General features: G+C 48.1%; 1 protein-coding gene across 4 annotated transcripts in view; it reads left to right on the top strand.

The window, feature by feature from the left end:
- Nucleotides 1–14,618, top strand: part of LOC137524284 (complement factor H-like) — a 340,451-nt gene that overhangs the window by 93,436 nt on the left and 232,397 nt on the right. For all 4 annotated transcript variants that reach the window (XR_011022650.1, XM_068243963.1, XM_068243965.1 and 1 more), the window contains one exon: nucleotides 2,433–2,597. Coding sequence is in view for 3 of the 4 variants with exons in the window: in XM_068243963.1 (XP_068100064.1) it covers nucleotides 2,433–2,597 (165 nt within the window). In the remaining variant the exon portion in view is untranslated. The remainder of the gene's footprint in view (nucleotides 1–2,432; nucleotides 2,598–14,618) is intronic.

Genomic DNA, 14,618 nt, shown 5'->3' with positions numbered 1-14,618 from the left:
AGACTCGCCACCATTGAAATTGCCCAAATAAACAGGTTTTGTGACCCTAGGCTATGACCTCTTCGGCCTAGGACTGCATTGAACGCGACCCACGCATTGTGCGCATTCTGGACAACACCAATTACTGGGTTTATACCCTTCTGGATCCACGGTACAAACACAATGTTCCAAAACTGCTTGAAGAAAGAGCCAGACAGGTCAAAATGGAAGAATACCAGCAGGCCCTTGTGGAGACTTTAGAGAGGAGATTGACATCCTCCCCCTCCTCTAGCCAGTTGTACGCCGACAGACTGACTTCCGCAAACCCAGGACGACCAGGAGGGCAGCAAACAACACAAGCCGCAGCTAGTGCCCAAAAGGGAATGATATCGGCAGTGTCCTTGGAGTGGGAAAATTTTCTGACACCCATGCAGCAGCACACAGAACAGCAAGCGTGCAGATCCACCTCCAACACCGATCGCCTGGAGAAGATGGTCAAGGACTACATGTCAGATGGCGTAGCTGTGTTGAACAATCCATCTGCACCCTTCAACTATTGGGTATCGAAGCTAGACACCTGGCACAAACTGGCAATGTACGCAATAGAGGTGCTGGCTTGCCCGGCAGCCAGCGTTATGTCGGAACGCTGTTTCAGTGCTGCCGGAGGCATCGTCACAGATCGGCGGCGTATCCGCCTCTCCACAGAAAATGCAGACCGTCTGACTCAAATTAAAATGAATCAATCCTGGATTGGAAACGACTACGCAACACTCCCGGACCCCAACCAAGTAACATGAACAATGAACATCTGTGATGGGTTAGCGTTTCCGGTCCCTGTTTATTGAACCTCTCATCTGTATTACATTTATGACTGCATGGCGACAAAATGCAAATTGCTATCCGCACGCTTCTTGTCCTCATGCAAGGCCTGGGTTGTTGTGTCTCAAAGCGTGGCCTTCTCCTCCTGCACCACCCTCCTCCTATTCCATCACGTGTGCTGCTGCTGGGTTAGCGTTACCGGTCTCTTTTCCTGGAACCTCTTATATGTATTACATTTATGACTGCATGCCGACAAAAAGCATGTTACCTGTGCAAAGAAAACAGACATTTCCCGCATTTAAAAGACAGTTTTCCCTTTGAAACTTTAAAATCGATTTTCTCAAAAACTATAAGCTCTTTTTGCTAAATTTTTTTCCTCTTGTACCCACTCCCAAGGTGCACATACCGTGTAAATTTGGGGTATGTAGCATGTAAGGAGGCTTTACAAAGCACGAAAGTTCGGGTCCCCATTGACTTCCATTATGTTCGGAGTTCGGGTCGAACACCCGAACATCGCGGCCATGTTCGGCCTGTTCGGCCCGAACCCGAACATCTAGATGTTCGCCCAACACTATTTGCTTCGATAGCGGCCTTAAGCTCATTCAGAGTGTTGGGTCTTGCGTCTCTCAACTTTCCTTTCACAATATCCCACAGATTCTCTATGGGGTTCAGGTCAGGAGAGTTGGCAGGCCAATTGAGCACAGTAATACCATGGTCAGTAAACCATTTACCATTGGTTTTGGCACTGTGAGATGGTGCCAGGTCATGCTGAAAAATGAAATCTTCATCTCCACAAAGCTTTTCAGCCGATGGAAGCAAGAAGTACTCCAAAATCTCCTGATAGCTAGCTGCATTGACTCTGCCTTTGAAAAAACACAGTGGACCAACACGAGCAGCTGACATGGCACCCCAGACCATCACTGACTGTGGGTACTTGACACTGGACTTCAGGCATTTTGGCATTTCCCTCTCCCCAGTCTTCCTCCAGACTCTGGCACCTCTATTTTCGAATGACATGTAAAAGTTACTTTCATCCGAAAAAGTAATTTGGACCACTGAGCAACAGTCCAGTGCTGCTTCTCTGTAGCCCAGGTCAGGCGCTTCTGCCGCTGTTTCTGGTGCAAAAGTGGGTTCATGCTTCCATCTGCTGAAAAGCTTTGGCCAACTCTGTAACCCACTTATGAGTAAATTAATGGCAATGTACAGGGATATCCATCTGTAGTATGTCACTCTGACTTGTACATATTGGTAACGCACCATAACTTGCTAATGTCTAGCAGAGATCAAACTATCTTCCTTCATTCTACAATGTAATTGGCACGCCACAATTCCCTAATAGGCTGCCCTTCCATATCTTAAACACAACAATACATTTGACCAAAAACCAAACATGTTTCGCCCATCTAATGCAAGGGCTTTGTCAGGGGAATAAGCATACAATACATATAAAGTGCAACAGTGTTACAAGGTGCAACGTGTCACAATGGTGAAGCTCATAAGAGATAGATGTTTACTTTGTCAGCATAAAATAATGAAGCACCGATTTGTGATATATAAATTAAACTAATTACTGTGTGCATCTATGAGATGTAATGTAATGTAATTTACTTTATTTATCCATTTATTTTGCATAGTACTAACTACAGGAGGAAATGCCGATGGTGCACCATGTGTTTTTCCTTTTGTGAATGGGAATATTCACCATTACTCATGCACTAGAGATGGACACAATGACAGCAAGCTGTGGTGTGCCACAACCAGTAATTATAAAGATGGTAAATGGGGCTTCTGTCCTGAAGGTGAATTTTTTTTTTGTATTGTGATCACATACACATGAATAACAATACTTGAAACAAAAATGTATTGCTCTTTTCAGGAGCGCTCCTGTTATGTAAAATGTAGAGGCAAAATGTCCATGTAGCAATTAGAGTTGGGCCGAACCTCCGATTTTAGGTTCGCGAACCGGGTTCGCAAACTTCCGCGGAAGGTTCGGTTCGCGTTGAAGTTCGTGAACCGCAATAGACTTCAATGGGGATGCGAACTTTGAAAAAAAAAATTATGCTGGCCACAAAAGTGATGGAAAAGATGTTTCAAGGGGTCTAACACCTGGAGGGGGGCATGGCGGAGTGGGATACACGCCAAAAGTCCCCGGGAAAAATCTGGATTTGACGCAAAGCAGCGTTTTAAGGGCAGAAATCACATTGAATGCTAAACGACAGGCCTAAAGTGCTTTAAAACATCTTGCATGTGTATACATCAATCAGGTAGTGTAATTAAGATACTGCTTCACACTGACGCACCAAACTCACCGTGTAACGCACCGCAAACAGCTGTTTGTGTAGTGACGGCCATGCTGGACTGGTGCGCACCATGGCGAGAGTGCAGGTTTTGGTGGCTTTACAGCCCATATGGTCGCCTGGCTGATGTAGCTGAATGACAGAACAGTGACTGTCCAGCTGATCAAATTTCTTTTGTGTGCCCCCCGAGACACTCATCTAGGCGCCGGTCATTGCTTCATTGTGATACGCAAGCCCCTTCACCACGGCAAGGTAATGATCACGAAGGGGAATGGGCGCATGTACATGCCTTTTCTTTTGTTGTTGCAGCTGCCCGCAGTGCAGCCAGAAAAATTAGGCAGTCATGTACACGCACCAGAAAAATTATTACAGTGGCCGCTGCTAGCAGCGGCCTAAAAAATTAAGCAATCCGCCTGGAGTCCCGGACCCTGTTGGTGGTGGCGGAGAAGGTAGTCAAGCGGCCTGCAGGCAGACATGCTGTGTGGAGGGACTGGGAGCGACTTAGTCTTCTTGGGGCAGGCCAGGCAGCCAGTCACACGGCGTGCAGGCAGAGATGCTGTGTGTGCGGGGACTGACTTAGTCTTGGGGCGAGCAGCAGCCCTCCGGGATCCATGTCTCATTCATTTTGATAAAGGTGAGGTACTTAACACTTTTGTAACTTAGGCGACTTCTCTTCTCAGTGACAATGCCTCCAGCTGCGCTGAAGGTCCTTTCTGACAGGACGCTTGCAGCAGGGCAGGAGAGAAGTTGGATGGCAAATTGGGACAGCTCTGGCCACAGGTCAAGCCTGCGCACCCAGTAGTTCAAGGGTTCCTCATCGCTGTTCACAGCAGTGTCTACATCCACACTTAAGGCCAGGTAGTCGGCTACCTGCCGTTCCAGGCGTTGGTGGAGGGTGGATCCGGAAGGGCTACGGCGAGGCGTTGGACTAAAGAACGTCCGCATGTCCAACATCACCATGAGATTGCTGGAGCGTCCTGTCTTTGACTGCGTGGACACGGGAGGAGGATTAGTGGCAGTGGTACCTTGCTGGCGTTGTGCTGGCGTTGTGCTGTCACATCACCAAGGCATTGTAAAGCATAGTTGACAGCTGGTTCTGCATGTGCTGCATCCTTTCCACCTTCAGGTGAGTTGGTAACAGGTCCGCCACTTTGTGCCTGTACCGAGGGTCTAGTAGTGTTGCCACCCAGTACAGCTCATTCCCCTTGAGGTTTTTTTTACGGGGGTCCCTCAACAGGCAGGACAGCATAAAAGACGACATCTGCACAAAGTCGGATCCAGTACCCTCCATCTCCTCTTGCTCTTCCTCAGTGACGTCACGTAAGTCAACCTCCTCCCCCCAGCCGTGAACAATACCACGGGAAGGTTGAGCAGCACAAGCCCCCGGCGACGCCTGCTGCGGGTGTTCTCCTGCCGCTGTCCCCTCCTCCTCCTCCTCCCCCAAAGAAACACCTTGCTCATCATCCTATGAGTCTGACTCATCTTCTGCACACGACTTCTCTTCTTCCTCCTCCTCCCCCCTCTGTGCTGCCGCAGGTGTTGAGGAAACAGCTGGGTCTGATGAAAATTGGTCCCATGCCTGTTCCTGCCGTAACGGTTCCTGGTCATGCTCATTCGCAGCTTCATCCGCCACTCTACGCACAGCACGCTCCAAGAAGTAAGCGTAGGGAATTAAGTCGCTGATGGTGCCCTCACTGCGGCTCACCAGGTTGGTCACCTCCTCAAACGGCCGCATGAGCCTGCATGCATTTTTCATCAGTGTCCAGTTGTCGGGCCAGAACATCCCCATCTTCCCAGACTGTTTCATTGTACTGTAGTTGTAGAGGTAGTGGGTGACGGCTTTCTTCTGTTGTAGCAGGTGGGAGAACATGAGCAGGGTCGAATTCCAGCGAGTCGGGCTATCGCAAATGAGGCGTCTCACCGGCATGTTGTTTTTCCGCTGAATTTCCGCAAAGCGTGCCATGGCTGTGTAAGACCGCCTCAAATGCCCACAGACCTTCCTGGCCTGCTTCAGGACATCCGCTAAGCCAGGGTACTTTGCCACAAATCTTTGAACAACTAGATTCATGACATGTGCCATGCAGGGTATGTGTGTCAGCTTCCCCATATGCAAAGCGGCAAGCAGATTGCTGCCGTTGTCGCACACCATGTTGCCTATCTCCAGGTGGTGCGGGGTCAGCCACTCATCCACTTGTTTCTTAAGAGCAGCCAGGAGAGCTGCACCAGTGTGACTCTCCGCTTTGAGACAAGACATGTCTAAGATGGCGTGACACCGTCGTACCTGGCATGCAGCATAGGCCCTGCGGAGCTGGGGCTGTGTAGCTGGAGAGGAGAACTGCCACTCAGCCAAGGAGGAGGAGGACAGCGAAGAGCATGTAGCAGGAGGAGAGGAGGTGGCAGGAGGCCTGCCTGCAAGCCGTGGAGGTGTCACAATTTGGTCCGCTGCGCCCTGCTTGCCATAGTTCACCACCAGGTTGACCCAATGGGCTGTGTACGTAATGTAGCGGCCCTGCCCGTGCTTGGCAGACCAGGCATCCGTGGTCAGGTGTACCCTTGACCCAACGCTCTTCGCAAGAGATGACACCACTTGCCTCTCAACTTTACGGTGCAGTTGGGGTATGGCCTTTCTCGAAAAATAAGTGCGGCCTGGCATCTTCCACTGTGGTGTTCCGATGGCCACAAATTTACGGAAGGCCTCAGAGTCCACCAGCCGGTATGGTAACAGCTGGCGAGCTTACAGTTCCGCCACGCCAGCTGTCAGATGCCGGGCAAGGGGGTGACTGGCCGAAATTGGCTTCTTCCACTCAAACATTTCCTTCACGGACACCTGACTGCTGCTGTGGGCAGAGGAGCAGGAACCGCTCAAGGGCAGAGGCGGAGTGGATGAGGGTGCCTGTGAAGGTGGAAGGGAGAAAGCGGCAGAAGCAGATGATGCGCCTGAAGGAGGAAGAGGAGAAGGAGGGTGAATTTTCTTTTGTGTGCTGCTGCTGCTTTTGCTCAGGTGGCCATCCCATTGCTGTTTGTGCCTTTTCTCCAGGTGCCTTCGTAAGGCACTTGTCCCTACGTGAGTGTTGGCCTTTCCACGGCTCAATTTTTGTTGGCAGAGCGAACAGATGGCTTTGCTCCGATCTGAGGCACACACATTAAAAAATTTCCACACCGCTGAGCCACCCTGGGATGTGGGCACTATGGGGACCTCAGCAGCTGATGCTGAAGGGCAAGTTGGCTGGCTGTACATAGGTGGCGATACATGGTGCCGGACACTGCCACCAGCTGTTTCTGACGAAGAGCTGCCCCAGCTTCTTTCAGCAACTTCTCTCCTCCTACTACTCTCTGACTCCCCCTCTGAACTGTCCCCCTCTTCATCTCCTCTATTGGGAACATACAGAGGATCCCTATCATCGTCATCATCGTAATCATCCTGCCCAGCTTCGCTTGCCTCAGACAAATCCAAACATGCACCATCAGTAGGTCCTTCATCCTCCTTACACGTTACATCAATAGTGTTGCCGCGTAACTCAGACATATGAGCTGGTGAAAATGCAGCTGGCTGTAACAACAATGGCTGTGCATCAGTGATTTCAACACTAAATAATTCTTGCGAAGTGTCAAATGCAGCGGAAGTGGTGCTAGTAGTAGCGCTGGTGGCTGAGCAAGATGAGGTGTTCTGTGTCGCTAAATACTCAACCACGTCCTGACAATCTTGGGAGGTGATGGGACGTGCCTTCTTCCGAGCACTGTACTGTGGGCCAGGTCCACACGAAATTACATTTACACGACCTCACGCAGACCTGCCGGGTGGCCTTCCTCTGGCTCTGGCACTACCTCTTCCTCTACCTGTTTTTTTCCATATCGGGTATGCACGGAGTGGTATATCACACTGCGTGCACTCACGTAGGTAGGTGGGTTCACTTAACTGCACAGGTATGCGCACTGATGCGGTGGGTTCACTGAACAGAACAGGTATACAGTGGCGGGTTCACAGAACAGGTATGCAGTGGCAGGTTCACTGAACAGAACAGGTATGCAGTGGCGGGTTCACTGAAAAGTACAGGTATACAGTGGCGGGTTCACAGAACAGGTATGCAGTGGCAGGTTCACTGAACAGAACAGGTATGCAGTGGCGGGTTCACTGAACACAACAGGTATGCAGTGGCGGGTTCACTGAACAGTACAGGTATGCAGTGGCGGGTTCACTGAACAGTACAGGTATACAGTGGTGGGTTCACTGAACACAACAGGTATGCAGTGGCGGGTTCACTGAACAGAACCGGTATACAGTAGCGGCTCCACTGAACAGAACAGGTATGCAGTGGCGGGTTCACTGAACAGTACAGGTATACAGTGGTGGGTTCACTGAACAGAACAGGTATGCAGTGGCGGGTTCACTGAACAGAACAGGTATGCAGTGGCGGGTTCACTGAACAGGTATACAGTGGCGTGTTCACTGAACAGAACAGGTATACAGTGGCGGGTCCACTGAACAGAACAGGTATGCAGTGGCGGGTTCACTGAACAGTACAGTTATACAGTGGCGGGTTCACAGAACAGGTATGCAGTGGCAGGTTCACTGAACAGAACAGGTATGCAGTGGCGGGTTCACTGAACACAACAGGTATACAGTGGCGGGTTCACTGAACACAACAGGTATGCAGTGGCGGGTTAACTGAACAGAACCGGTATACAGTAGCGGCTCCACTGAACAGAACAGGTATGCAGTGGCGGGTTCACTGAACAGTACAGGTATACAGTGGTGGGTTCACTGAACAGAACAGGTATGCAGTGGCGGGTTCACTGAACAGAACAGGTATGCAGTGGCGGGTTCACTGAACAGTACAGGTATACAGTGGCGGGTTCACAGAACAGGTATGCAGTGGCGGGTTCACTGAACACAACAGGTATGCAGTGGCGGGTTCACTGAACAGCACAGGTATGCAGTGGCGGGTTCACTGAACAGTACAGGTATACAGTGGCGGGTTCACTGAACACAACAGGTATGCAGTGGCGGGTTCACTGAACAGAACCGGTATACAGTAGCGGCTCCACTGAACAGAACAGGTATGCAGTGGCGGGTTCACTGAACAGTACAGGTATACAGTGGTGGGTTCACTGAACAGAACAGGTATGCAGTGGCGGGTTCACTGAACAGAACAGGTATGCAGTGGCGGGTTCACTGAACAGTACAGGTATACAGTGGCGGGTTCACAGAACAGGTATGCAGTGGCAGGTTCACTGAACAGAACAGGAATGCAGTGGTGGGTTCACTGAACAGGTATACAGTGGCGTGTTCACTGAACAGAACAGGTATACAGTGGCGTGTTCACTGAACAGAACAGGTATACAGTGGCGTGTTCACTGAACAGAACAGGTATACAGTGGCGGGTTCACTGAACAGTACAGGTATGCAGTGGCGGGTTCACTGAACAGTACAGGTATACAGTGGTGGGTTCACTGAACACAACAGGTATGCAGTGGTGGGTTCACTGAACAGAACAGGTATGCAGTGGCGGGTTCACAGAACAGGTATGCAGTGGCAGGTTCACTGAACAGAACAGGTATGCAGTGGCGGGTTCACTGAACAGGTATACAGTGGCGTGTTCACTGAACAGAACAGGTATACAGTGGCGGGTTCACTGAACAGGTATACAGTGGCGTGTTCACTGAACAGAACAGGTATACAGTGGCGGGTCCACTGAACACAACAGGTATGCAGTGGCGGGTTCACTGAACAGTACAGGTATGCAGTGGCGGGTTCACTGAACAGTACAGGTATTGTTATGATCGCTTTTGCAGCGTTTACTGCTGACTGCAGTGGTGTTGCAAACCAAGCAGTTCTGATGTCATTACATGCATTTGCTTGCATAGTTTGGTTTGCACTTAAACTAGTTGCTGATTCCATCTGCAGTCGCTCTGAGGTTTATGACAGTTTGGTATGCTTTTGTGTAAACAAACATTGTCTGCTGCAATGGAGGGGCAATCCCTTTCCTGCAGGCTGCATATCATTGTCTGCCTTTTCCTGCTATCAGCCTGTGATTAATTACCATTCACTTGTGTGGGAATCTGCAGGTCTGCTCCCATTGGATGACCTCAGTATAAAGAACTGCTTCCTGCAATGCCTCATGGGCTATCATAGTCTCAGATTGTATCTGTTACTCTGCTCGTGCCCCACCTCGTTCCTGGTCCGTGTGGACTGCGCTGACTCCTGCGAAGGGGTCAGCGAGTCCTCCTAGTTCTGCTCTTGTTCTAGAAGTTGCTACTTGCTTGTCTTGTGTCATATATTGGTTCATCGCCAATATATACGCATACTTGCGCATTTTGTTATTTTCCTTGTATTCGTGTTACGTTAATATATCAGTGTCGCTGATATATACGTACACGAACTGTTTATTTCCTGTGTTCAGTTAGTCAGTTTTCCAGCACGTTTTGGTGGTTTGCGCGTACCGTGAACACCCGTGCTGAGCTAGTTATCCTGTTCCTGGTTCTGTTTGTGGATTGCGTTCATCTCTGCGAAGAGATAGCGAATCCTTCTGAGTCCTGTTCCCTGTATTACTCCAGTCTTAGTCAGCGTTCCTGCTTATGTCATATATCGGTTCATTGCCGATATATACATATGTTAGTCAGACCTTACAAAGAGTTTCATTGATAGCTGTAATTGTAATACGCTAGGAAAACATACTTATTGTATATTTATCTGTGTTACGTTCATCTGTCTCGATCCTGCTATTTTCTGACTATTCTGTCCTGTCTTTGTGAGGCACGCCATCGCCGCAACGCATTGGCTGCCTCATTCCAGTCTGTCTGGTTTTGGACGCTTGCTGTCGCTAAGTAGCCGCTAGCTAGCAAGCGTTCATTCTGTCTACTTATTCTGATCTCCTCAGTCCTGGTTTATGCGCTCAGCGCTACTTTGCGCTGAGACGTTATTACGAAAGTGTTGTTTGTGGCTGTTCGGATCTGCACCGGCTCTGTGCGCCACAATCTCCTATTGGAGTCAGTCCTCTCCTCCACTAAACTGGGGATATCCTGATCCCTTGTGCTGGTGTGTGTACCTCCTTCACGTCAGCTTATGTGTTGTATGCTGACTGTGGAGATTACACCTCCAAGCTTAACATTATGATAGCCCCCTTACCAATCCCCATTGTGGGGGGGGTTCCCAGCAAAAATGACACTGTTTGTTATGGTTCCTGTTCCTTTAAGAAATTTGAGAAGCTCAATTCTGAAACAGAAAATGAATTTTTTTCTGAATGTGCCAGGTTCCTGGCCAATCCTGAGCTCCAGGCTACTCCTGTTTCAACGTGGGCCCCCCAGCTAGTTTATGTTTTATTTAAGGGAAGATTGTTTCAGTGGGCCTACGATGTCTTGGATCATACCAATTTAAAAGAACGACCACTGGAATTTCTAGCGTTTGTGATCCATAACTGGCTGCGCAAAACCGATTTGCCTAGCCCTTTTGATAAGCTCCTGGCAGCTTGTCAATCAGCTGCTCCTTCTACTGCCTACAAAAATAATCAGCAAGCAGATAATTGTTCTGATAACTTTTCTTCTGCTAAGGCAGCAGGGTCTAAAGCCAAACGTAAACGCTCCAAAAGAAAAGCGTTACAATCAGCGGAGTCGTTGCCCTTAGCGACTGCGCATCAGATCTGTAACGAGACTCCACCATTAGCAGATAATGAAATTCAGTCACCATTCAGGGGAGTCAAATGGACCTATGAAACTACTAATGAACTTTCATTGCCAGCCAGGGAAAATAAAGGTTCTTGTTTAAATGAATTATCTGAATATGATTATGAAGATATATTACAGAGTATTGAACAGATCAATTTATTCGTGCAGCAAGGGAAATTTGCATACACTACAGTTCAACACTTGCTACAGGTACTGGAGATCCTTAGGAATAAGAAATCGGCCAATCACCTGCTAAATAACCCAATTGTTTCTGCCACTAACACATTTGCAAACTATGATCAGCCGGAATGCTCAGCTGTTAAATATGCATGGGATCCTCCATTTGAGAAAGGAGAGATGGAAGCCCTGGTCTATGAATGGAAGAAAGATGCAAGTTCATTTTGTCAGTTTTACAGTGCAAAAAGTGAATTAGTATTGAATGCATGCATTAAGTCTGCCTATAACCTAATAAAAACTGGTGTGTGTGGGTATGACTTTGTGGCTCCATTGATCGATGTGTGGAGAATGATTCTGGACGATTTTTATGCGATTCAATCAGTTGATACCAGGGAAGACACACTGTCAAGTGGAGATTGTTCCACTTCCTCAGTTCCTGAGGACTCGCCTGCTTCAGCACCTTTGGCTGATTCAGCGAGTGATTCAGAGCTCCTTTTGTGTGAAATCGAAGTTCCTGTAATTCCACCCTGTACCATGGATAACTCAGTGTTACTTCCCAGTAAGACAGAAATTACTAATACTTCCTTAATCTTGCCCTGCACAAATTTCTCAGCAGAGGACCCAGAGGTCCTGCTGACTTCTGAGTCCAGCCTAGCCAGTACTCATGAATCTTTGTTCAGTGAAATAGACACCAGAAAAATCTTACCTGTCTCTGCAAACACTTCTGCAGAAATTACCTGTGTTAATAAAGTTCAACTCCTGTCTGATCCAGCAGATGCCAATAGATGCACTACATCAGTTTCTGAGTCCCAGCAATCCTGTCCAGAAATCTCAGAACCCCAGCATCTGAATTTTCCAATTTCACAATTGAATGGTGATTTAGATGCGCAAACATTGTGTTTTGATCTTCCTGTTTCTACACCTCACTCTAGTTTCATGAATAACTCAGAGCGTCTGCTATGTGAGTCCGAAATCGCAGAATTATTACCGTGTTCAGAAAATGTTCCAGTGAACTTGCCCTGTACCATGAATTGTGCAGTAGATCTCTCCAATGAAACTCAGGTCACAGAATCATTATGCTGTCCAGCAGGTGCTTCCATGGTTTTGCCCTGCAGTGTGGACTGTTCGGTGATCCTGTCCAGTGAAGCTGTGGTCACAGAGTCTTATGCTTCACCCAGTACTTTGGATACTTCAAACCCTCTAGCAGAACAGTCTGAGGCACTGCTTACCTCAGTTGGTGTTGCAGTAATATTCACTTGTCTAGCAGCTGTTTTGGAATTACAGTCTGCTCTAATAAAACTTGATGAATTTCTGCCCAGCGAAGCAGAAGCCATTGAAATATTGTCCTTGTCAGCAAGTGTGTTAGATACCTTGCCCTGTACACAGTCTGATTTAACCAATGTTGTTGAGTCCCTCTCCAGTGTTGTAACAGCCGAGGAACTCCAGCCCTGTCCTCTGAATGTTTCAAAAGTCTTGCCCTGTAACATGGATAATTCTGACTCGCTGGAAAAAATAATAGAAATCTCAGAATTTCAGTCCGGGTTAATGAGTGTTTCTGAAACCCAGCCCTGTATCCTGGAAAATTCTGGTTCTCTGGCCGGTGTGGCAGAAGTTCCAGAGCCCCCTTCCTGTCCAGTGAGTTACTCAGTTTTGCCTAGTTCAGTGGGGATTGCTGCAATATTGACTTGTTTTGCAGCCCTTCATGAGCTCCAGTCCAGTGTATTTGATGAGTCTCTGTCTAGTCCAGAAGAAGCTATGGGAACCCTGTCTAGTTCAGTGCATACATCAGAAGATTTGCCCTGTCTTGTAAATGCCCCTGAACATGATTTGTTAATAACCCTGTTGGAATCAGCGACATCTAAGTCTGATCCTGCAGTTTTTAGTGAGAATCCAGTAACTATGAAGTCTAGTCATGATGAATTTTTTTTGCCCAGTTCTGGTTTCGGTCCTGTCTTGACTGACTTTGAGGTTCGCAGTTCCTTGACATGCCCAGAGGTTTCTCTTGTGCCGGTGTGCCCAGATGTGCTTCGTATGCCAAACTGCCCAGATGTGTCTGTGTTAGCGTGCTCACGTGCTTCCCTAGTGGAGACATGTTCTGATGTTGCCGGTTGGCCTGCATGCCCGGAGATGGTTCTGGTCCCTAAAAGCCCTGATCTTGATGTTTGTCCTTGTGACCCTGACTCTGGAGTTGCCCTGGGTTCCATAGGGGTTCTTGATAGTTCTCCATGTGAGCCTAAGGGGCGTTCTGACCTGTGGGGATCTCTTTGGAGCTTCCAAGTGTTCTGGGAGATCTCTGAGGAAACTTGTCCTGGTACCTTGGACTGGTTCAACAGTGGGTTTTGTGTTGGTAAGGACAGTTCCGGTGGGCATTGCAAAGGCTTTGGCGTTTTTGGACAGTCCTTGGAAGGCGGTGGGTATCGCGCAGAGAGTTTCTTGGGGTTGTTTTCTGGAAGTCGTGGTTCTGATGGGTGTCACACTGAGGCTTGTAGTGCTGACGGGCATGGTTCGGTAGGTTCTGGTTCCAATTGGTCTAGTTTTGGTGAGACTGATTCGGGAATTTGGTTTTGTCGGACGGATCCGACCTTCATGAATTTTCAGTCAGATCAGTTTGCTGGATTTCCCACTTCTGATTTTTTGGTTTGGGTGGTTCAGGAGAAATATGTCAGTTTTCATAGGCGTCCAGAGGCCGCGTTTAAGGGAGGGGGTACTGTTATGATCGCTTTTGCAGCGTTTACTGCTGACTGCAGTGGTGTTGCAAACCAAGCAGTTCTGATGTCATTACATGCATTTGCTTGCATAGTTTGGTTTGCACTTAAACTAGTTGCTGATTCCATCTGCAGTCGCTCTGAGGTTTATGACAGTTTGGTATGCTTTTGTGTAAACAAACATTGTCTGCTGCAATGGAGGGGCAATCCCTTTCCTGCAGGCTGCATATCATTGTCTGCCTTTTCCTGCTATCAGCCTGTGATTAATTACCATTCACTTGTGTGGGAATCTGCAGGTCTGCTCCCATTGGATGACCTCAGTATAAAGAACTGCTTCCTGCAATGCCTCATGGGCTATCATAGTCTCAGATTGTATCTGTTACTCTGCTCGTGCCCCACCTCGTTCCTGGTCCGTGTGGACTGCGCTGACTCCTGCGAAGGGGTCAGCGAGTCCTCCTATTCTGCTCTTGTTCTAGAAGTTGCTACTTGCTTGTCTTGTGTCATATATTGGTTCATCGCCAATATATACGCATACTTGCGCATTTTGTTATTTTCCTTGTATTCGTGTTACGTTAATATATCAGTGTCGCTGATATATACGTACACGAACTGTTTATTTCCTGTGTTCAGTTAGTCAGTTTTCCAGCACGTTTTGGTGGTTTGCGCGTACCGTGAACACCCGTGCTGAGCTAGTTATCCTGTTCCTGGTTCTGTTTGTGGATTGCGTTCATCTCTGCGAAGAGATAGCGAATCCTTCTGAGTCCTGTTCCCTGTATTACTCCAGTCTTAGTCAGCGTTCCTGCTTATGTCATATATCGGTTCATTGCCGATATATACATATGTTAGTCAGACCTTACAAAGAGTTTCATTGATAGCTGTAATTGTAATACGCTAGGAAAACATACTTATTGTATATTTATCTGTATTACGTTCATCTGTCTCGATCCTGCTATTTTCTGACTATTCTGTCCTGTCTTTG

Source organism: Hyperolius riggenbachi, chromosome 7, assembly GCF_040937935.1.
Source record: "Hyperolius riggenbachi isolate aHypRig1 chromosome 7, aHypRig1.pri, whole genome shotgun sequence".
NCBI classification, from domain to species: domain Eukaryota; kingdom Metazoa; phylum Chordata; class Amphibia; order Anura; family Hyperoliidae; genus Hyperolius; species Hyperolius riggenbachi.
This window is presented reverse-complemented; position numbering and strand designations above follow the sequence as displayed.